This window comes from Rattus norvegicus, chromosome 3, assembly GCF_021556685.1.
Source record: "Rattus norvegicus strain SHRSP/BbbUtx chromosome 3, alternate assembly SHRSP_T2T, whole genome shotgun sequence".
In the NCBI taxonomy this organism is placed as follows: Eukaryota; Metazoa; Chordata; class Mammalia; order Rodentia; family Muridae; genus Rattus; species Rattus norvegicus.
Genome location: NC_141536.1, coordinates 32,870,685 through 32,895,123, shown reverse-complemented (window position 1 = coordinate 32,895,123; position 24,439 = coordinate 32,870,685). Strand labels below are relative to the sequence as shown.

The window sequence follows — 24,439 nt, the reverse complement described above, 5'->3', positions numbered from 1 at the left end:
ATATTTCATTCTAGGTGAAAGAAGTGTTCATCACCATTCTTTCCTAGACCAACACTTCCCTGCCTTAGTCCATCTCACTTCCTTTCTCAGAAGAAAGCAGGGTTATAGAGCATCCTGGCACACACTTAAACTATTAAAGCATGGTCTGGATTCTGAAGCTTCCTCAGTGCCAGTGGTTCTTTGCCACTACCAGATATTTGAGGAGAATGCATGGGAAGTGAAGATATGTAGTCAGAAGATGGCCTCAGAACCTCTGAGTTTGGAGTTATTGACAGTTGTAAGCCCCATACCCAGACTTTGAGACCTTGCATTGAAGATGGCTCAGGCACCAACAGTCATCATGACTCAACCTGGATTTGTTCATGCTCCCCAAAATTCCAGCTGGCAGAGCAGCCTGTGTGGTTGTTTCAGTGACCGCAGGATCTGCTTCTGTGGGACCTTTTGCTTCACTATGGCTTGGATGTTGAGTGGCAGCTGACATGAATGAATGTTGTTTGGGTGGAACAATGGTGGCAAGGAGGACTCTCTCTCCCCCAGTACACATTCCTGGATCTATTTGTGATGAGTACATAGATACCTTCTCCTGTCCTGTTTGTTGTGTGCCAAATCAAGAGGATAGCCATTGACGCTTTCTAACAAGCTGGATGTCGAGCGTTCCTGCTGAAGCAGCTGAACTCAGCATACACCCCTTCAGCTGGAGTCCTTCCTAATCTTTGGCAACTGAGATATGATGAACACATTTAATTACAGAATGCTGCAATCTTTCTAATTGGGGTTTTTGATTTGTTTTAAATGGATGTCACACTTTGGCTTGGTTTCTCCTTGCTCCCATATCATCAAATATTCCAGGCTTATACTTTTTTACATTACATTTTTAAATATAAACCAAATAAAATTTTGCTAAGAAAAATTAAAACAAATCACTAAACAAACAAAAACTATTAAAGCACGTGGCAATGCCTAATTTCTCTTCTCCACTCTTCCCTCCTTCCCTTTCATTGTATGTGGAAATGTATTGCACTATTCTTCTGTTAATACTACAGTGTTAGACTTTTGTCATCTTGGAGGTCTCAGCATATTTGATCGAATAAGTCTTCCTAATCTTTTAAGCTTATAGATAGATGGATATTGTATAATGCAATTATTTTCTGATTCATCAATACCTGAGGCTCTTAATTTCTGACTTATGCTGCAGTGAATGTTTTGTTAAATGCCCTCCTACTCATATTTGAAGATGTCTCTTAAGTCAACATATGTGAATTAAATGTCTGGGCTAGTGAACATATATGTGTTTAGACACACACACACACACACACACACACACACACACACACACACACACACATATATATATAAATATGCCTAAAGACTTCATCGACTACCAAATTATCCTCCAAAAGAAATGAGCCAGACTGGATATACGGCTCAGAGGTAGAGCATTTCCATGGTGCACAAGGCCTCAGTTAGGTTTGAACTCTAGCACAAAAGAAAGAGAAGCTAATGAAGCTTAACCAGAATCCAAATGAACCAACAATAGCATGAGAGTGCTGGTCCCTCCATACCTTTACCAGCAGTGCATGCCATCAAGGTGACATAGACAGTGATGTGCACATTGGTTATTCTTTTTGTGCTTACATGCTTACTGGTAATTCACAGTTCATTTCCTGTCAATTGTCTGTGTATATTTTATCCCTTATTTTTCTAGTCAATTATCCTTTTCCTTCTTGATTTGTAGGAAGTATATTAATATTAAGGGTGTCCATGTGTGGCATGCATTATGTATATATTTCCTGACAGTTGCTATGTCTATAAACTTTAGAATATCTTTCATCATGCAGAAATTAATATTTTTATATTGGTTACATATTTCTCTTTTGGCCTCCTGGCTTTATATCTTGCTTAAAGAGCTTCTTCTGTTTTATTATTTATGGTCTGTGGTGGTGCATGTCTGTACATCCAGCATAAGGGAGTCTGAGGAAGAGGGTGCAAATTCAAGACTAACCAGCTTGGAGTAGATAGTGAGCCCCACCCTTTTGTTTGTTTTTTAAAGTGTTACATCTTTAAAAGTTATTGCATATTTCTTTCTTCCATTCATAAAACATTGCACCTCTGTAGAAGTGTAGAAATGGTTGTCCACATGGCCTAAGCTAGGAGGAGAGGGGAGTGGGAGCTAACATAGAAGAAAGTGTCTATTAATTATGAGAGTAATGTGGGCACAGGGCACAAAACGGGATAAGAGGGTCACACTATCAGTTTTTACTCACAGTTCCAAAAAGACTACTGCTTTATACAAAATAAAATTATCTTTACAGAAGAGACCAGAATGTTTAACAATACTCAGTATTAAGAAGTGACTGTCAGTAGACTCTAAAGGGTACCTTTTCATTCCTTCTCTACTATTTCAATAAAAGCAGACACTGTTTTCAGCTAAAGTCATGTGTGGAAGGAAAGTACCTGGAAGTTCTGAAACAGACATGCCATGGGGTTATTGTTAGCTGGGCAAAGAACTGTGGGTTGTCCTTGGAAGGCCTGGAGATTCTGCTGTCCCTGGAGAAGGTGCGGCTGCGGCGGCGGCTGCTGCTGACTCGGAGGAAACATCTGACTGCTGTTTAGCAGTGACTGTAGGTGAGTCAGTTGATGGTTATTCAGAGAACTGTTTATGGATGACATATCGCCTACAGTTTTGAAAAACAAAGTGTAAGTCAGTGTGCTTCTTCAGAGAACTAACATGGTTGTCTCTGCACCTGAGAATTCCTCAAACAAAAACTGACAGCTGAGCTTCAGGGGAAAAGTGGTCATTTTGATCAGCCTTACTTGGCTCTAAGCAAAGGATACCTTTAACATTTAGTTTTATCTGTATGATTAGCCTTTTATTTTATATTCCATCAAGATGGTTTAGTCATTAGTGTTAAACTTCAGAGCTAAGTGTCCCTATGTCTATGTTTATTAGAACACCTACAATTAAAGGTTGAAAATTTTCCATAGCAATTACTTAGCAGTAAGTAGTTGAACAGATGAAGAGAAAGAATGGGTATAATATAGTCTCATTTATAAAAATTCAGTTTTAAGTCATAATCATCAATAAATACCACCAATTAAGTTAACTCTTAGTTTTGAAATATGCATTTTGTTTTGCAATAAAATGGTAGTTAGCTAAAATTAAAACTGTAAACCCAACAATAAAAGAGAATTCCCTGTGATAGTTATAAAAGATTTATAAAGATTTTAAAATCAATGACATCAATGGATAGCATTAATAACTGATACATAGTTAAATTTTAGAATTGTTTTAAATTGTTTAAATCTTTTGAGAACAGTTCTGTAACGAATCTGTATATTTATGATTTTTGTATTAACTATAACCATTTTAGGTCTAAACAAAACTAATTGTACTGTACTATACAGTATTGCCCATGAGTTTTATAGCATATCAGGATGCTCTTGACAACATCATGTACACTTCTATCTCTTTCTGGGTTTCTTGGGCACTTTCTCTCCTTCCCCTGTTGTTACCTGTACCCACCATTATAAATACTTGACATTATTTTCAACTTTTTTCTGATAAGCTAACCTATGCAAAGGATTTTTTTTATGGACAAATACATAATTATAACAATGATAATTCTGAGGAAACCTAGCATTATTTAGAGGGACATTTTCCTTGGTCTTGGGGAAAACCTCACTTGGAGTATTTGGTCATTTTTGTTTTGCTTCTCAGGGTTCACTTCCTCAGACTGTTCCCATCCTAGTGCAGCTGCTCATACCAACCCTGTGATGCCACACCAACTAAAATAGGAACGAAGGCTCTTTAGAAGATGCAGACTGTACTTGGCTGAAGAGAATGATAGGTAGGTTAGGTTAGGTGGCATCAGTATCAGAAGACAAGAGAGAGCAGATCACAGTGGTATTTAATAATGCTAGAATCTGAGAAAAGGAAAAAGCCATTGCAATGTTTGTTTAGCTATGGTTCTGTGTGGGTGTTGTTATAGTTAATTCTTTAAATCAGCTGTGACATAATAATGAAGACATTTAAAAAATAGTGTGACAAAATGTAGTTTTAAAAAGAAGAATAGAGAATTAGAAAAACGTTTCTTGAAAAAAAAATTTGTGAAAAAAATTGAACTTACCAAGCAGACCTGTCCCCAGTAGAGGGTTAAGTAGCTGTGGCACCACAGAGTTACTGTTGAGTTTAGCTGGACCAGGTGGATTCCCAGCATTATTAGATATATTCAGCAATGTTTCTGCCATTGACACCACTGCTGTCCCACCAAGTGTTGAGACAGTCAGTGCTGCCACTGCTGATGATGTAGTGGTTGTGGTAGTGGTTGCCTGGGAGGAGGTTGCTATGGAAACCTCTGGATGAATAGCGGTGTTGGCCGATGCCGAGTTCAGGACACCTCCCAACAGCTGGGGATTCAAGGCCATTAATCCTGAGGCCCCAGTGACAGCTGGGAGGAGCAGGGGGTTAAAAGTAGTGTCACTGCCTGTTAAGGGGTTTCCCAGGGGGCTGCCTAAAAGGGTATCAGCTCGGCTGTTGTCTGACTGATTGCTTGGCAAACGGTCTGGTGGGGCTGTCATCTGTGTTAATAAGGGTAAAGGGGTATTTTGCTGTTGCAAAAGATCTGAGATGGTCAGATTGAAAGACGGCAGGGGAAGCATGGCAGCTGCTCGGGCTTGGTTCTGAAGCAGGGCTGCTAAAAGCTGAAAGTGAACAGGCTGTAATACCTGCCCATCCACGTCACCGGAGAGAAAAGCTAAAGCAGCGTTTACATTCGGGTTGAGAAAACCTAAAGGGTGGAGGTTGATCTCAGACTTGCCTTCTCCTGCTGAAGGCTGGAGGATATTTAATAGATTCTGGTTTAGGAGATGCTGTTGATTCACTGGCAAAGAGATAGGTAGAGAACTGAGGAGGCTGGGGTTCAAGGGGTGTGGAAGATGGTTGTTTGAAGTGCTGTTGGATGGAAAATGAAGGGCATGCTCTTGGCCAACAAAAGGAAAGTCGCTCCCAATGGGCAGCTGACTCTGCAGTGGGTTTCCGGCTGCGGTGGTGACTATGACACCATCTTGGAGAACAGATGTTGTCTTTGTGATGGCAGGGTGGCTGCTGCCAGCTATAGCTATGGAGGACGGCAGGCTTGAACCACCTACAATGAGAAAACAGAAACGCAGGTGTTAGTTATGGACAGTTAGCAACATTACCCTTCCTGAGATACATTTCGGGTCGTTCTGCTTACTTTGCTGTAACTAGATTAATTGTATCATGGGTGATTTGACATCTGTTAATGGAACTTAAAATTTAAAACTGGTGTCTGATGAAGTCTGCTCTTCATAGGTCCACAAAGTGAAGATGGGCAAGGATGTTATAGCTCATCCACTAAGTTTGGTATATTAACCCCCCCACCCCCCCACTATACCTTTGGTCTATCTGTTTGGTCTTATTTGTAAGATTAGTAGTTTCTTTTAATGAACAAAATAAATTTCCTAAAAACTAGACTGCAGATGAAAACATTAATTGGCTAACAAAAAGAAACTGGTTAATATATCAAATATTTTATTGTATATAGCTTTCTACTTTTCCACACCAGTATGTATATATATATATACATTCTGGTATATATATTTTCTTCCTCTCTCTCTCTCTCTCCCCCCTCCTCTCTCTCTCTCTCTCTCTCTCTCTCTCTCTCTCTCTCTCTCACACACACACACACACACACACACACACACACACAGCTATGTATTTTGGAAACAAATCAGAATTGTGGTATATAATTTTGTAGCTTTTCATTTATCAATTTACTGTGAATACCCTGTGAATTTATATATACTGAATCATTTTAATAGTTCCATGTATTACATTCTGATAAACTTAACCACCCTAAGATTGTGAATGTTTTCTGCAACACTTTGAAAATAACTATCAGTGACACTTCAACAAATATTCGTATTAATGTATCTTTTCAATTGCCCACTTTTTGTTTTTGTTTTTTAAAGACAAGGTGTCACTGTGTAGCCCTGACTGACCTGGAACTTTTTATGCAGAGCAAACTGGCCTGTAACTCACAGAGTCTCTGTCTCCCAAGAGCCGGTTTTAGGGTATAAGTCACCACACTGGGCTATACAATTATCATCTAGGGATAAATTCTTGGAGGCGGACTTCCAGAGTCACAAAGCTTTACATATGTACTGTCAAACTGCACTCAAATGAAATAGATGGACACACTGAATGTAAATTTCTTTAAACCATATAATGGTGCATATCTCCCACCAACACGTTATCACTATTTTTAACAGTGAAAAACATAATAATAATCTGTTGTTTTGATGGTATAAAGAGACACTGCATTTAAATGTCCTTTTATTAAGACTAGTCTTCTTCCAAAATAGCACTCATATTCTTAAAACTCTGTACTAAAGGTTAAAATTAAGATAACTTAATAATTAAAACATAGCATTTTCATTGCTAGGTAATGGCTATTATAATTATTATTAGTGGTTGTCAACCCAGGCTACACAATAGAACTACCTAGGGAAATGAAACACAAAACACAAAACAATCAACAAAACTAAAGCTGGACCCTAACCCAGACCAGCTGAAAATTCATCTCTCAGAGAACAACCTGGTCTTTTAAATCAACCCTGGTGATCCAAGTGTGCAAAGGGTGGGAAAGATAGGGAAGGTAAATCTAAATCTACTAATAGCCCCTACCTCTGCTCTGCCTGACACTTTTTTTTCAGGGGTGGGTGGGCAGGTGTTGGTGGAAAGACTATACATGGACTGACCCTGTGCTCTGACCCCATAGGTAGCAATGAATAGCCTAGTAAGAGCACCAGTGGAAGGGGAAGCCCTTGGTCCTTCCAAGGTTAAACCCCCAGTGAACATGATTGTTGGGGGGAGGGCAGTAATGAGGGGAGGGGGGGGAGGGGAACACCAATATAGAAGGGGAGGGGGAGGGGCTAGGGGGATGTTGGCCTGGAAACCGGGAAAGGGAATCACAATTGAAATGTAAATAAGAAATACCCAATTGAATAAAGATGGAGGAATAAAAAGAGATTGTTTTATGTAGTATTTGACAAATATTTTGTTTTCAACTATTATACACACATACGGTATAATGAACTATTATACACACATACGGTACTGTTATCGATCTAAAAGAGTTGAAACTGTTGTGCTGTGCCATCAGAATAACCTCATGTGACAATGTAAGCAATAGGTTTTTTCCCCCAAATATACAGAAATGTTCCCATAGCTGTGGAATGGTGAAACATATGGCATTTTGTTTTCATCAACTGGAGCAAAGCAAACATATTTATGTACTTTGTAGCTAAGATTTTAAAACTGAAACTAGTGTGTAAAGCGACTATATTCAGCCACACTGACAAAGGTAAGCATTTGTATTTTGAGTTCTGTCATCACTATAAACTCAGTGGTGAGCATTTTCTCATATACCTTTGTGTGTACATGGGCAGCATGCGTGCATGTGCGTTTGTATGTATCAGGTGATTAAACCTAAAGCCTCAAATCCTAGAACTATACCACTGAGTTTTGTTTTTATTTATTTTTTTTTCTTTTCTTTTTTTCGGAGCTGGGGACTGAACCCAGGGCCTTGCGCTCTATGGCTGAGCTAAATCCCCAACCCGAGTTTTGTTATTTTTTAATAGGTTTTTCTCAGGTTGCCCACAGGGCCTTAAATTTGTGATCCTCCTGCCTCAGCTTAGTGGATACTGGGATTCTGGTTACGTATTACCACACCCAGCTACCACTGAATTTTTCCTAAGGAGGTTGTTTATTCTGAAGTGTCCACAGGAACGTTTTCAACATTGCGATTCTTGCTATGAGAGTCAGAGATAGGTGAGGAGAGCTGGTGAGCTGTAAAGTCCATACACATTGCCGCCATTATTCCTGGCTTCCACAGGATGGTGGTATGGCAGCAACAGTGGTCACTCAAACCAGTCCTACAACACCACCTTCAGAGTGCGGCTAGAATAATGGTTTCTGTTTTCCAGTCTGTCATAGTCTGAATCTTTAAAGCTCTCAGTGTTTTACTTTAAGGCTGAGATTAAAAAGAAGGTTTTTTCCGAACATTATAAATATTTATGAAATATTATCATGAAATAATGACATGTTCACAAAGGTTAGAGTAAGAAGACACACAGAATGCTGAAGTAGGCATGTGATATACAACTCTTTAAATATTAATTCAATTTTTTTCACAAAGCAATCAACACCTTAAATATTTCATTGGTTCCCCAAATTGCTATTTCCATACATACAATTTATCATTTGCATCTGCAGTACGTGTTTTAGGTGAGCCAGTGAGTCTTATTTACTGGGACTCACTGTCACTGCCGAGTTTCTACCTGCTAAATGATAATGACAAGCTTAAATGTGGTGCTCACCATTCTTCTGACCGCATGCAGAGTATATTTCCAAAATATGTAGCAAGGCTTTGTAGAAGATGGGTTTCCTTAGAGATTATTTTTTATTACTTTAATTTGCCACTAAGAAGCATTCATATTTATGATTCGAGAAGTAGCCATTTGGGGATAACAATGTTTTAAAAGCTCTCCATCTAAATATTTTTGAGAAATTATAATAAAACACAGTCACCGTGAGTGTTTTTACCCTGCTGATAAGACAGGACAAATCCAAGCAGGATGCAGATCTGGACACACATGTAAATATAAATATATATTTTAATCTTCTCCAGTTTCTAACAATTCACAGTTCAACAAACAGGTACATTCTGCTGGAGAACAGGATTGAAATAGTGAGAGAAGTATAAAAACCTTGCCATTTTCCCTGAAGAAACTCAGAGTTTAGGCAAAGTGGTAAATGCTGTACTCTTCCCCCTCCTCAAATTTCTAATTGCAAGGTAGGGATTTTTAAATGTCTTTTTATATATTACCTAGGACAACAAAACCGCACCATGCTAAGGGCTGGAACATCTCTATAGATGTCTACAACAAGGGGACAATGATAAAACTGCACCAATAAGAAAATTACACATTTGAGTTGGCATTTGGGGATAAAAACAAGGTAAAAAAAAGTGCTTCTGTGTAAAAGCTGTTTCTTTTTACTTAAATACAGAAAGTAAGGCAGATGAAGGGGAATGATTCCTGAGTTTCACAAATACAAAAATATCTGAAATATGTATGGTTGTTATAGACCTTGTCTCCCCCAGCCTCCTTAAACCTGCCAGTTTATGTAAGCAGTAAATATATTTGAATAAATACTTTAAACCATTGAGATAATCTCACTTATTATTTCTGTATTTCAAAGACATCAGTCATGACACATGGTTGGATTAAAAAATTGTTTGTTGGTTGAATGTATCTACTGAGGCCCTAATATTTGCACTCACTTCTATAATGGAGGTAACAATGTGGACACAAAAGTGAAAACTGACTTTCCAACTTAAATTGGTCCTGTGCCAGGAGATGGGGACATCAGAAAGGAGGTGGCTTGAAGATGACAGGTTACTTTAGAATACTCTCAAGTTTCTCAAGAAGTTAAAAGTTACCTCACAGCAGTAGATATCTACCTCAAAGGACATTAATGTATGAAGTTACTCGAAGAGAAACCTGAAATTGTATTCATTTTCATATTGGATTTTTTTTAACCATTTAAGTGTAAACAGGTACTATTTTATTAGCCTTTGTATAAAACCTACATTCTGTTGAATTACATAAAGAAAGTGTTTGTTAAAGTATTTTTTTTCCCCTTAGCCAAGATGTTGGTACTTAAGAGAAGGGAAAGATGAGTTTTTTAAACGATGAAATTTCATCAAACACGAAGCAGTAATTAAATAGACATCTGGGAATTTGAAAGTTAGCAAGTTCCGGTCATTTACTTAATAAGGATACATAAGATTACTTTGTGTCAACCACTATGAAGTAACAATTTCTTTTCCTGGTCCTGTTGTTTTCAAAATAGGAGAAAGGGAAAGCCATCCAAACTAAAGCGGTTCCAGATCCCTAGCCTAGACCTGCAGAGGCAGGCAGGCTAGTGTGGTGAGAGAATGAACACGGTAACCCACTCACTGAACTCTGCACATAAACGTTATGCACCCACAACTCATACGCTCATGTATTCAGTGTGTATGTACAAGTAGCCTAGAAAAATTTGAGGAATTTACAAAAAGATATTATTAAATTCTTATGATGTTTAGCTTGCTTTAGTTTTAAAATTGTTTTTGCCTCTTTAGATTTGTCTCCCTGGTCACCAAGACTCCTGGAGAGAAGTTAATAATGTGATCAATTTTTGTATGTCTGTCTCTTAAATATTACTATTGTTATACATGTATGTGTCAAAAAAGCCCATACCACCCAGACCAATGTTTTAAAAAAAGTCACTAACTAGTTTGATTCGCTAACTCTAACTTTGAATGAATATTATTTTGTGCTAAGAACTTTTCTAAACTAAAATGGCCCCACAGCTTTTTTATACATGGAACTTAAGAGCTTAAGAAAAATTTGAAACTTATGAAAAATAGTAAGTCTAATGAAAAATATTCCTTTACTGTTTGACCTTTATCATTTGCTTTGCTAACTGTACTTTCACTGCAAACAAGTCAAAAGTAATCCTTAATAAAAATAAATCCCTCTAGAGATAAAAATATGCTCCATGAGTTTAATAAATATATTTTTATTTCTCAGTCCCACTGAAATATAAAAAAATGTCTTCTACATTTAAAGGACTATTTTTTAATGATAATAAATACATTGAAAGTAACTTTTATAAGAAGTCTAAGTATTCCAGTAAAACTTTATTAATATTTTCAAGACGTAGTTACAGCCACATTAACGTGCATTTAGAAAAACACGCCAACTTCACTCTTCTGTTTTGGATTCTAATACAGATTCTTGATATTCTCAGCAAAGCAGTGGGGAGAAAGAGGAAGGGACCTGCTATTTTGTTTTTCATAAGGGAGAAGGGGACCCCAAACGATAGCAGATGGAGAAGTGGGGAAGAAAACAATTGCAAGATCTGAGGAAATGTTCTTGCCCCTAATAGATGCCGGAGAAGAAGGTGGGCAGCCAGAAAGAGCTGTAGCTTAAATTTGAGGATGTTAGGGAGACCAATCTCCAGACATGATCAGATGAATTCAGAAAAAGGAATATGTGTGTGATTCTAGTCTCTTTCTCTTCTGGTGCTGGAGATGGAACCAGGACTTCATGCATGCTCTGCAGCTGTCCTACCTTGAGCTGCATCCCCATCCTGCATCAATACCCAGAACCTGTTAAGAGCCACTTTAAAAATATTTGGGAAGTGTCAGTTTGGCCAAGTAACAAAAAGTTCATTCATTTTAAGGTAAACATGATATCTGTGTGATGGCAAGACCTGCAAAAGGTTATATGTCTTGGTGGGATTTGTTTTCTGCTTATGCATGAGTGAGTTAAAAATGCATCATTAAACACCGATTAGAAGTTTCAAGAGACTATACTGAACTTTTAATACAGTCAACTTCCTATCTTATATCCTATCTGCAACTTTAAAATACAGTGCCCAGTTTATAACAGGTGCTCAATAAACACCAAATTATTCCATGGATATTCTAAAATGACTGTGTCACCCCAATGAGCTACAAAAGTCAATTTATTATGTTCCAACTAGTATTTTATTTTGACAAGTGAAATACAACATTTGGAGAACACTGTAGTGCTATTTTTGAAAACTCTGATTTTTTATGCATATAAGTGTTAGTGGGTGCTACAATCACTTCAGTGTGTCATCACTGGGATTAAACATTTATGTGGAAAGTGGAGTAGGATGGAGTGAGGCTGAAAATATCAGACTACAGTGGGTTTTTTTTTTTAACTTTCATTTGCTATACATTGAAATGCTTAGTAGACTGTAATGCCAGCGATCTAAAAAACACTGTGAATGTGCATGCACGTGTGCACGTATGCACGTATGCGAGTACATGTCATAGTGGCTCTAAGGTCAGAGGACAGTTTACAAGAGTGGGTGCTCTCCTTCCACCATGCGGGTCTGGGTATCTAACCAAGGTTGTCACACTTGTCAGCAAGCACTTTTATCTGCAGAGCCATCTGGCAGGCTCTAGTGAGTTTATTGAGGGAAGAAGCTGAAAAGCGCTAGTTTAGAATCAGGTCTCTGGGCTGCCCCATCACTGAGGGATAGTCTACAAAGTTGTGCTGCCAAAGAGCCCACGCCACAGTATACGATGTGGGTGTATCTCCCTGGACCACTTCCAACTTTTGGAGTCTTTCAGCAGCTCTTTCGGATTTCTAATTTTGGCTTAACTGCCAGGTTGTAAAAGGTGAGTTGTTTCTCTGAACTTGAAAGATAATAAGAAACTAATTTTTACTCTTTGCTTGGCTGGCACTGATGTTTTTATATTCATAGGATGGAAGATTTTTATAATTTTGAATTATTTAGGGTTACATGAATGTGGGGATGAAATCTACCTTGACAGGAATCTTTTTAGCATTGTTTTTCATAAGCCACTGTTTTGTAGGGTTAATGTTACTTCCTAGTATCTGGATAGTTTTTGAGCCAACTTAAATATCTTTGGATTTTAGTAAATGATAACTTAGGCATCTCCTAGGGAACTGGAAGAATGGATGGTTGTGTAACAGTGCTTAGTATATTACAATGGAATAAAGTCTTCCAACTAGTACACTAGAACAATTTATTTCTTTAAAGGTACAAAATAGATCACTGAATCAGCAAACATCATATCACTGAGTTTTGTTATCACTCTTGATTACATAGACTTAATGTCTGAAATAAAAACATATTTTAACTCCTCTTGTATACAAGAAAACATTAAACCTAGAATATGTAAACAGAACAAGTGGTGTAACCCTGATATGAGGAGACCTTCTGAAGGACTGAGACATTGCCTATAGTGAAAACATCTCTTCAATAAAAAAGGATTCGTTCTGCAAAACATTAAGGAATAGATTTTCAAGCAGTTTGTTGATTAAGTAACAAGAGCACACAGCACTTCAAACTTGCAAATCACGAGCATCACAAGGGAAAGAGACTCTAGGCTTTAAAAAACTTCGGTTGAAATGTTTTCACTAGAAACCAGCATCAGTTCAGTCACAACTGTCAAGGTACCCTGCTGCCTTCTTCAGGCTAACAAATGCCCCACAGCTGCTCTTCAACATGGTCATCTCTACCTGTCTGCATGTGCAATCTCCATTGGGAAGGGCAGCGCATAACTTCCCTTTGCTTTTTTACTGTCGTGGTATGACAATAGACACACTGAGCTAAGCAGCTTTCTGTGGTCTCACTATTTCATGGTCTTATACCTACCATTTCATTAGCTGTCCTGAGTTTCAAATGTATTTTGTGCTGAATGAAACCATTTTTGTTTGCAGTAAGAATTTATATAATACACACATATATATGTACATACTCATGAACATATACTTATTCATAGGTTTATTTATATCTTGATGAGTTAATGCATAGTTAAGGCAAATAAATGTTTCTATGTTTCTCTTCTGTCACAAACCCATACTCCTGCCCCTCAGAGAATTATAATTTCCTGTGCTTAAGCAGAGATGATTGTTTTTAATAGGAAAAAAGGTATTTTATAGTAGAACTATTTTAAGGACTTATATGGAGAGCAGCATGGTTGTTACTAAGTATCTTCATGTAATAATTTAAACCCTTCTGTTTGTACTCTGTGAAAGGTCACAGGATCTAAAGAGGGACTAGTTGTACGGATGAAAGCAGGACCTGGGTAATGGCACGGGTGCTTTTGCTCTTTGGTAAGCAGACTGAAGCAGACTGGTAGGCCTACTGATGTTTGCTGGTCAAGAACACTTGATTTTTAAACTCCCCTCTAAACCAGAGCACCATATTTAGGTGCTTAACTTTGTTTCTCAAAAACCTGAAAATTTTGTTTACATGTGTTATGTGTGTGGGTATGAGTTTGTGTGCATGCAGGGGAGCACATGTGGGCTTTGGAGGTCAGTGTGAGGTGTTTTCCTTAACCTGTTCTTCATTGTACTTCCTAAAATGGGTGTCCCTTAGTAGACCTGAAGGTCACTGATTTGGTAAGATTATCCCAAGGGGTCTGTCTCTCTGCCTTCTAACTCTAGGCTTATAGGACTGTGCCACTGTGCATGGCTTCTCTCATGGGTGTTGGGGCTCTAAAGTCAATAAACACTATACCGACCAAGCCATCTTCCAGGCCCGACGTTTAAATGCCCACTACTTATACATTCCCAGAGCACTGTGATGGCACTGTGTCTGGACTGGGGGAGGGACTTTGAGGTCTAGGATCCAGATCCTCTAGAACATTGCAAGGACCTTAATGTTATGTACTAAGTGGGAATACTAGGCTTGCCTTGCAAACTGATACTCAAAAGGTTAAGAGATACTTGCACACAGTTCAATATAGAATATTCAGAAACATTCATGGAAAGATAACAAAACTTAATATATTAATTTTGTTCAGTAACAATTAAAAAAACACACAGTCTGAAGTTTTTGGAATAAAGAAATTTAGTATTTTTTATATAATCTGTTTTTGCCTCCAATTCCTAACTGAACTGAACGCTTAAAAATGTGAATATAGAATTCACATATAGGCTTGCATCTTTAGAGTTTAAGACAGAATGATTCTCCTTAAAGGACATCATTCTGAGGTGCTAGAGGGGTGGTTAGTGGGCAAAGGCATCTGCCATGCAGGCTTAGCCACCCGAGGTCAAACCCTTGCGCCTACTGAAGTGGCAGGAGGTGAGAGTGGACTTCACAGAGTTGCTTCTGATGGTCACATGTGTGCTGTGGCACATGCTCATAATAAAAAAAGTATTTAAAAAAGTATTTTAAAAATTAGTTACCGATTGAAGAGTCCTTAATGTCCTTGTGTGGTATTTCTGAATTATATATAAAAGATTGGGTAAGGCACTGGAGTGAGAAGGTCACCTGTGGTGAGACTTTGCTGGGAAAGTAGAATTGGACCATGCTTCCTATCAGTCTGCCACTGTACCATCATGCCATGCAAGACTCAAAGAGCTGACATCATCCTGCTTCGAAGGTCTACAGAAACATCACCCACGGGACCCGTTCCTGTGTCAGTGAGAAAGGTTACCAAGTATAGTTCACATATTCAGGGAATTCTCTTGATACTCTGAACAGCTCATGTGCACTGACAGAAACATCCTAATCATGTGTGCTATGATACCAGACTTCAAAGAAAGAAGGCAAAAAGAACTGGCTTTTATCTAAAAGTATATTAAGAATTTACATCTGTGGATTGTCACATGACTTAATGTGCTAACTATTTGAAAAGGAAAACAGTAATTCTGGAGATTAAACAATTCAGATGAACTTATGTAGCTGAGAAGGTGGTATTTCAGGATAAGAGAAACCTGAGTTCTAATCCTGGCTAAGTTAGAAGATTTTGGTTAGTGAGGTTGTCTGAAGTTCAAGTTTCTCATCTGTTAAATGAAAACAACATTTTATATACTATGGGCAACTATACAGGTCCTGAATGATGAGTGGCCCACTTGGCACATAATCGATATCCACAATTGCTATTTGCAGCATTTTACAAATAAAATATGGTAGCACATGCTTTCAATCCCAGCACTCAGAAGGTCAAGACAGGAAGATCATGAGTTTGAGTTCAGCATGAGCTATTTACCTTACCTCAAAATATTAGAAAAAGACCAAAAGGTGCTTTTCTCTATTCTTACAAAGAAAGTTGTACTGTCCTATCTTGCTTCATTCTGAATGCCCAACATCACTGATCCATGAGTATTAATGAAAGGACAAACACCAGTGTAAACAGGTATTTATGCTAGGCAATTATGATAGTACATTCAGTTGACACAATTCACTTCCTAACAAAAAATTATGGAATTAAAATCCTTCTCACTATTAACCTTACCAAAAGCGTTCATCAGTAAATCAACCCATTTTCATAACCAGCTGACCTCTACACAACAATTAGTCTTTTTTATTAGGTCTAAATTTTCAAAATTTTAACTGACCTAGATGTTAGCCTACACATGCTCAGCCATATGCACCACACTGCTCAACATTTGTTATTAGTCTTCTAGGTATTCATATGCTAAAGCTTTTCTTATATTAATAAACTTTCAGCCCATGTGCCTTGATACCCTAGAATTAAATATAGGTTATATGTCTATATGGATAAATGAAACAAGAAAATAAATGACCAAGACTATATAAAATAGGTCTAAACTCGACAATCAGAAGAAACAAGAATATAAATAAATGTCTTTACCACAATAGGAACATAGAAATACATCATTATTGAAACACATACATTTGCACATATGAGCGTAGACCTGACATGAAGCTATGATAAAGGGTATAAAAGCTGAATAATAAATGCGACTAACAATGCTTTATCAAAATGACTGAAGGCATGTTCAATAAATATGGGACGTCTTAACACACTTACGAACTTACTTTTGTTTTAATTTCTACGTGCATATATTAAACTTTTATTTGTACAGTATTAGCTAAAACAACGTGAGTCAGAGAGAAGTTGGAAGCCCACTATGCACCCTTTAAACACATAAAGTTTCACAAGAGTCCTTAAACTAAGAATATTAAGAAGGCACTAAGTCATTTCGAATCATTTTAAGCCTGCATTCTTTTTTTTAAACACAGGAGATCCTTGTGCAGTTCTTCATAGAATACTGACATCCAAACAACACAAAACACAAACTGTGAAAGATGGCAGTATAAGGTGGCAACACGAGGAAAGAAAACATGTGACTTTACCTTTAACAGACATGTGGATGGGAACACTTCTTGCACAGTGGTCTATGAAGCCTACATACATCTACATGGTAGCATATTAGCAAAGTGTCAGCAGTTTTCTCATCAGGACTAGCGATCTGGTTATTTATTTTGCGGTGCTAGGATTGACCTCAGGGTCTTGTGTATGCTGGACAAGGGCTCTCCCATTGAGCTAGCCCCAACCTCAGATGGTTTAGTTTTTAAATCCTGCTCATTTTAAATATGAATACTAGTTCCCTGCCATCGTCTCTCATTTCCTCCTTGTTGCTTCCTAGGAGTCTGAAATCATTAGTGCCACGTTTTGAGTATATTCTCTGGTATTTCCATGATCCACTTTTCTGTTGCTTGAATGATTTACCTCTCTGGTGTTCCAGGACAGTTTTTTATATCATTTTTCTAAAGATTTTATTGTACAAAACACAGTTTTTCTAATGTGTTATTTTTGTATAAACTTGTCTCTGTTAATTGTGCATGAAGATTTATAATAATTTGGGTCCAAAACCGTAATAGGGATGCTAAAAATATAGCTCAGCTCTATGAGAAACTTTAAAGCAATTCCATGATAAAAAATTCTGGAAATCAGGTTTTCAAGCCTCATTTTATTAGAAAATTTAAATTATTATTTTTTTTTAAAAAGGAAGTAGCCAATATCCATGTTTGAATTTTCTTGAACAAGTAGTAAAGGACAGCAAACTAGGGTAAGAAACACATTAGAAGATGACCTCCTACTTCACACAGCCTCTAGTGACCCTTTCCTACCCAGTGACCTATTTCTGTTGAGCAGCAAGAAAAAAAAGAAATCCACTTCTTTTTGCCTTTCTGGATTTTCAAAGATGAGCTTCATTTACCTGTGTACAAACCGAAGCTAGATAAATAACTTCTATGTTGGTGAAAACCAAGGACGCATGTCATGACCCAGGACACCTTGCCTTCGGCGGCTTCCTTTGCAATGTACAGTCCAATGGTTATGAAATCAATCGAAAGTCAAACAATATTCAAAATGACATAGATGGACAACAAATAACAAAACACATGGAATACCCTTAGTTGGTATTCTTTCTAAAAGACGAGTCCCCATCATTCCGTAAATAAAATTATAAATACTAAAGAAATGAAGAGAATTTTCACAATGGGGAAAGGAACATCTCTTATCATAATAAATATTTCGGTACAAAAATTTAAAAACTGTAGAAAACTTTAGTACCTTTGGGTACTTTTTTCTAATAAAATCATACCTGCTTCAGAACTTGTTTGATTATAGCTGCTAACAATGCTGTTTGGTATCACTGGAGTGGAGGACGTTGAAATTCTTGACTGAGGTGGATTGGGATGTAATGAGTTTCCTAAAGCCATGCCCGACTGACTGAGCATCCCACAGTTCCCGCTAGCCTGAATCTGATTTATTAAACCTGCAAGATGGTGGTTGGGAACTGGACTGTTACTGTGAACAAAGTTAGTGTTTGCATTGTGGCAGTGCACGGCTTCCCCTCTTAAAGGTATGCTCTGTGTCAGTGAATTCTGAAGAACAGTGGAATTCATATTAGGATCTGGAAAATGCAGCTGGTTAGCAGAGCAAGGCAAAGCAGTATTTGATCCCCCACAACCCGGGGTACTATTGCTACTCAAGTGAGAGCTTTGACAACTCATAGACTGTAGTAACTGAGACATTGAACTGATGGGAAATGACCCCTGCCCATGCTTCCTTAGCAAGTCAGGTCCAGGTTTAGGAGCTGCAGAACTATCCATTTGAGACTGTCTGAGCAAACTCAACACTGTGGTAGGTGGCTGCTTTCTTTTCCGTAATGAGTCTTTTTGCTGAGACATCAACTTATCTCTTAGTGCTGCTCGACCACTTTGACCTTCACCTGTTGGGAGAAGCATGTTGGCAGTCGGAGGGAACATGGTGTTTAAAGTGCTGTGTCCTTCAGTGTTGCCGCTGCTGGCAACAGCTCCAGAACTGTTACTGCTGCTACTGTTGTTACCAGCAAGTTTGTTTTGATTTGCTAGCTGTGCTTTGGCTGCTGCTGAGAGTAAACTACTTGCTGGAAAGGAGGCAGCATTGTGCTGGTTCAAAATCTGATTTAAAGGCATTCCCAGCAAACCAGGCTGACTCTTTACAGAACCATTTCCGGCAGGTGCAGTAGGAAAGGCTGCACTGCTTGGGGTATTGAGTACATTACTCATTCCAGCAATTAATGGGTTAGGGATATCCTTGTACTGATGATGTCCATCAGACTTGGTGGAAGGGCTTGATGGCATTGATGGCCTTGGGGAACCTATTGTTGACCTTGGTGACCTAGGTGGAACCTTTATGCCACTACAAGAGGCCTGGGGTCCTACAGGTGGCATCATGAAATTTCCATGATCTGATGATGTGGAAGATGAGCGTGATCTTTGGGGCGATGCCTCAATCCTTCCAATTCCAGTCCCCATCATGTGCACTGGGGATGTCACTGGAGAAGGGGACAGGGAGGTTGAAGTTGAATGCTGAATTCTTTGTACATGACTCCCGTGATTCATATGACCAGGTTTTACAGTTGGCAAAGGGAGATTACTTGGCAAAGGAACAACAGCAGGAGGCATGCTTACATTCATCACAGGTACCTGAGAGTGGACGTTTGAATGGAAACTGGTTGGATTAATGATAATTGGGTTCTGATTCACTGGTTTACTAGGAATAGGGTCAAGAATGCCAAGTGGATCTTTCTCAGATGTTAATGGCTTTTTCTGAAGAGCACAAGAAGGTGGAGGAGGGGGAGGTGGGCCTTGGGGTGTTTTGTGGTGGAACATTGCTCGTGGTATTTCCATATTAGCTGAAAAATTACACATTGGTTTTTTCATTACTGGACTCTTTGTAGTCAAGGTTGGGGAAAGAGGTATATTAGTTCTTCCAGCCATTGCACAGGATGACTGTACGGGAGAACCATGTAGCATTACTGAAGGTGGAGAAAGAGGAGTCCTATTCAGGTGAATAGGACTGGAATTGGGAGCTCCATGAAAACCAGGGTTATTTCTTGTGAAGACATCAGGGCTTCCAAGAGGGTCAGTCCTTGGAGAGATTGAGCCATCTCCATAGATCTGGGACCCTGATGACGCTGGGCTGGGCAGGCCTCCATGGCTGCCACGAAATGGAGATTTCTGTCCGTGCTCACTACTGCCCAATCTCTGGCGGGGGTAGACAGTGTGGAGTTCCTGCTGCTGGCTTCCAGGCAGGTCCTGCATGTATAACCTTCCCATGGCATTCGATGATCCAGCCACTAGCTTGAAAGGATTCTTACACTCTGGCATTATGGAATTTGTAATTCCTTCATGAGCCTTGTTTCTCGCTGATCTTGGAGTTGCCGCCCGGGAAGGTACTGCTGGGGCTGCATCTGATGGGAAAGAGAAAAAGAATTCTGTTAGTTGTCTCATTTATTCTGTGTTGGGAAGAAGAGAAGAAAAGAGAAAATTGAGGAGGGAGCAACAAGGGCACCTGGGAATGCAAGTGAAAGCTGTAACTGTATGCTGTGAAAACAATTTTGTAAGCTATATTAAACTTTGATTTAAACAAAGTATATTATTCATCCTTAATTGCTGAAGGGTCTTAGTAACTAATTATTACCCTTGTTTACTCCTTGTAAGTTAAGAACGCATGGCCATAACCATCAGTACAGGCTGACATTAGTCATTTTAATATTGAGAATTTGAAACACCAAGACTGACAGCCCAGATGGTGATGGCAGTGTTGCTGCTTTGCTGCATTTGCAATTTTTAAGAACAGTCACAACAGAAAAAAATCGTAATCTGTGTGGTGCTTACATAAATTGCTATTTGCACAAGACAATGAGTTCCTCTATAAGTGTTTTGGTTACTTGACTGAAACCTCCTGAGATACTATGGAAATAGTTTCTTATCCTAGAATTTATCTCTGTGAGGGCAAGACTACTCGTCTCTGTGATTTGAGTAAATGAGGTTTCTGTTCCTCATCACAGCACCGATAACAAGAATACATGCAGTGGTATAACCATGCTTAGCTTCTTGGATAAGAAGCATCTGGAATTTGGCATAATACAGTTTCTTAATTTGTTCTTATTGTGAAGATAGATTTAGTTAACCAGCTTGGGTAAGATGCTACAGTCCTTTTATAAGGACGGACTTCTCATGTACAGTGTAGTTGGGATGTTAGAGTCTTCAGTACTGGCTTGCAATCCAGTATTCCCTTTCACATCAGTTCATTTCTCCATCTTTTCAGAACCCCTTTAGTTCCTTTGGAGATCAGACAGAATACAGGCAACAAAAGCAAGCTGGCCCATCAGACAGAATTTTCAGCCTACCATGTCAGAATTTTAAGATTTAAAAAAAATTTAAGGCCCTAAGAATACTTATTTTATAATGTTGCATGTCTAAAACAAAGATGTCAAATAATCTTCTCATATGCAAATTCCCATTAATTTGTGTTGGCTCCTAGAGAGCTGCGTTGAAAGGAATGCTGTTAGAGCTGAACTCTGTGAGAAATGCCAGGACGTCTGTTAAGGCACAGGAGATGAAAGTGCCACCAATCATGCTATGTATCTGCCATATCTATTTTGAGACTTAAAAGCATATTAGCAATTATACTTAGATTCATTTGCAATCAGAGGTACACTTAAGGGGTAATTACACACTTAAAATGAATCAACTTCTACTATTTGCAAGAGAGTATACAGGTCAAATCATATAATAACTTTTAAGGCAGCATTTCTCCACCGTGGGCACACAGATTCTAGCATGGAGGAGTGAGCATGTGTCCCGATTGGAATACGTAGACTTCCTGATTCCACTATGGTAGAGGTTCTTTGAAAGAGTAATTATGTTGGGACTAATTAACATAACAGAAGACAGAGGATACACTTAGTTGAGGCTAATTTTATTGTTAAAGAGGGATCATTAAAGGTTCTTAATTAAAGGAACAATGGATTAAGATATGCAGTTCATGGTACTTAGTGGATAGTAAGAATAGTTAAATGTAGTAGCATCACTAGCAAGACTATGGGCTACATTCTGTATAGTAATTTGAGTTACCTGTTTGCATTTTAAAAAAATTTCAATATATTTATATAATTATTTATAATCTCATGATTAAGATACAGATTATAGTGGCATTTTTTTATATTCAGCTAACAGAATTTATATAATAGTTGTGGTTTCTTCTATATCTGGGGATAATTGTTATTATCTTTAAAATAACAGAAATGTTAAATAGACAACAGTCAGGCTGATGATGAATGACAGGGTCTAAAGTAGAGTTAGAAAGTGCAAATCTTGGTGCTAGTCAGGTACTGTCAAGTATATGCAGTATATTCAAAAGAACAAATGGAAATGGAGTTAACATTTATGTTAAAGGGAGGTGAAAGTTGCTCTGTAAGTCTGAAGTCTTAATTACTTAAACCTCAGTTTATGGTAACATAAAGTTATCACTTAAACAAAGGTTATGTGTGAGGCTAGTAAAACCATGCACTTCAACAAAACACCGCTCTAGAAGGAGATGCAACACACTTCTCAAGAACTGACCTTGTATGTACAGGTACAGTAAATGTCCTAGACTCTGATTCTGCTAGGGGTTTCAGTGCAGATTGCAGAGGTGGGCAAATGTCAGGATTCAAGAGGGTGTGTGATCAGCGAGTTTAAGAGTAGTATGAGCTGGAGTTGAACACCGGCTGCTCTTACAGAGGGGCTGGGTTGAGATCCTAGCACCCACATGGCACCTGACCACATCTGTAGCTCCAGTTCCAGGAAATCAGATGTCCTTATCTGACCTCTGCTGGCACCAGGCATGTATGTGGTGCCTGGCTGTACAGGCAGCCTTAAATCTCAAAACAAGAGCATAAGCAACACACGTGCCAAATGCATGCAAAGTGGTAATCGCTATGCTAAGGTGTCAGGGCAGTTTTAAATAACTTAGTACTATCAAATGTACATTTATAATGCTGGAGCCAATTTGAATTTAAGAACCTACACCTTGTTAGGAAATAAGTTCCCTGAAAGATTTTTTTCTCTATTTTAGTGGAACAATTCTTTTGATCATTCCTTGTTCAAAGTTAGTGGGTTATTGTACAGAAGCTCTATGCTAACAGCAACTAAATACCAATTTTTCTTTCTCTGCAGTCTTGGCCTGAGTCCTTATAGTTATGAGTATGATATGCAAATATTCTTACATCCAGGCCTCTCATTGGTTTGGCTCCAGTTTTCCTATTATTAATCTCCCACTCAACTCAGATTATTTTCCATGCCACCCACTATTTATGGCACACTAAATATGGTATATAATTATGGAATAAGGTTACTATTCTTTTTACATGGAAATCACTTTTCAGAGTAGTGCTGACGTGAGTTCTGCCGTACAGCCGTGGGTGATGGTTCGATCCATCACAGGGATATTTTTCAGAGCTCTGCAGAGCAGAATCAGCCAGCCGTCAGACAGACACTGAGGAGTCACTTACATTTGTTTTGAGTTACTGTTTCAATGTCAGCCTGTACTATTGTGAAGGTAGTTCACATGAATGTTATGAGCAGAAGTTCCTCAGCCTCAAGTGATCCCACAGAGTACAAATTGATCATTGGGGGGCAGGGGAGAGGGAGAATCTCTATACCCTAACAGTGAGAAAGTCAAATGGACCAAATCTTAAGCAAGTAATCAGAACCAACAGAGGATTAGATGACATTATGTGCTTGTTGAAGAAGATAGGACATCATTCACATATCATTCCTACCAAACTTGGGCATAAATGTAATATGAGGAAACAGTGAAGAAATCCACACTGAGGAACATTCTGCAAAGCTAGCCCATGTGCCTAAAGAAAATGTCAATGTCATGAGAGATTGACACAAGCTGGGAATTGAAGATTAAAGAAATGTAAAAGCTAATTACAGTATACAATCTCAGGTTATATTCTAGATTCTAAAACAGGATGGAACTTTTTAATGCTAGCAGGGTTATTAGTAGTGAAATAAAAGGAACTTGAATACAGACTACAGACTAGCTCCTAGAATTTTACTGGCATCACTGGATTGTGGTGAGTGGCACAGGGGGATAGCCTTTACCTCAACATACAGATGATACTATATCCTTCTTCATCAGGGGGATTCTGAGGTTAGCAAGAGTATTTATGTACAGCCTGGAAAAGCAAACTTCACAGCATAGGGGAATTCAGCAAATACCCTGGCACTGTTCTGTACCTTGGCAATTTCTTACAAAGGAGAGTGTCAGGGCTGGGGAGGCGGCTCAGTGGGTAAAGGCACTTGCCACCAGGCTTCACAACCTGAGCTTGACCGTGAGAGAGAACTGACTTTTGGAAGGTGCCTTCTGACCGTCACATATGCACTGTGACCATGCATGTCCACGTCTACACAAACACACTTCATACACAAATGTGCTAACATTTTACTTAAAAAGGAAGGGGAGAGAGAGAGAGGGAGGGAGGGAGGGAGAGAGAGAGAGAGAGAGAGAGAGAGAGAGAGAGAGAGAGAGAGAGAGAGTGTATGTGTGCGTGTGTGTGTGTGTGTTGTCAGAGTGTGCTATAAAAAACTCTTGGCCAAGTGATTTGAATGTGGGTAGGTGCTTAATAAATAGCTATTATGACTAACAAAAAAGCAACATGGTTAATTTCTTTTTATTTGACTGTGATTGAAAATGGACCTTTTCATGTATTATATGTTGGC

General features: G+C 38.6%; 1 protein-coding gene and 1 pseudogene across 32 annotated transcripts in view; one reads left to right on the top strand and one right to left on the bottom strand.

Annotated features, from left to right (window-relative positions):
* The window catches only part of Mbd5 (methyl-CpG binding domain protein 5), a 387,213-nt gene that overhangs the window by 36,671 nt on the left and 326,103 nt on the right, over positions 1-24,439 (bottom strand). For 17 of the 32 annotated variants that reach the window (XR_015682831.1, XR_015682836.1, XR_015682832.1 and 14 more), the window contains 3 exons: positions 17,998-20,133; positions 4,128-5,144; positions 2,455-2,675 (listed from right to left, as the gene is read on the bottom strand). Coding sequence is in view for 23 of the 32 variants with exons in the window: in XM_087651565.1 (XP_087507691.1) it covers positions 2,455-2,675; positions 4,128-5,144; positions 17,998-20,133 (3,374 nt within the window). In the remaining 9 variants the exon portion in view is untranslated. 32 annotated transcript variants of the gene reach the window in all.
* On the top strand, positions 317-636 carry LOC148006468 (placenta-specific gene 8 protein pseudogene; annotated as a pseudogene).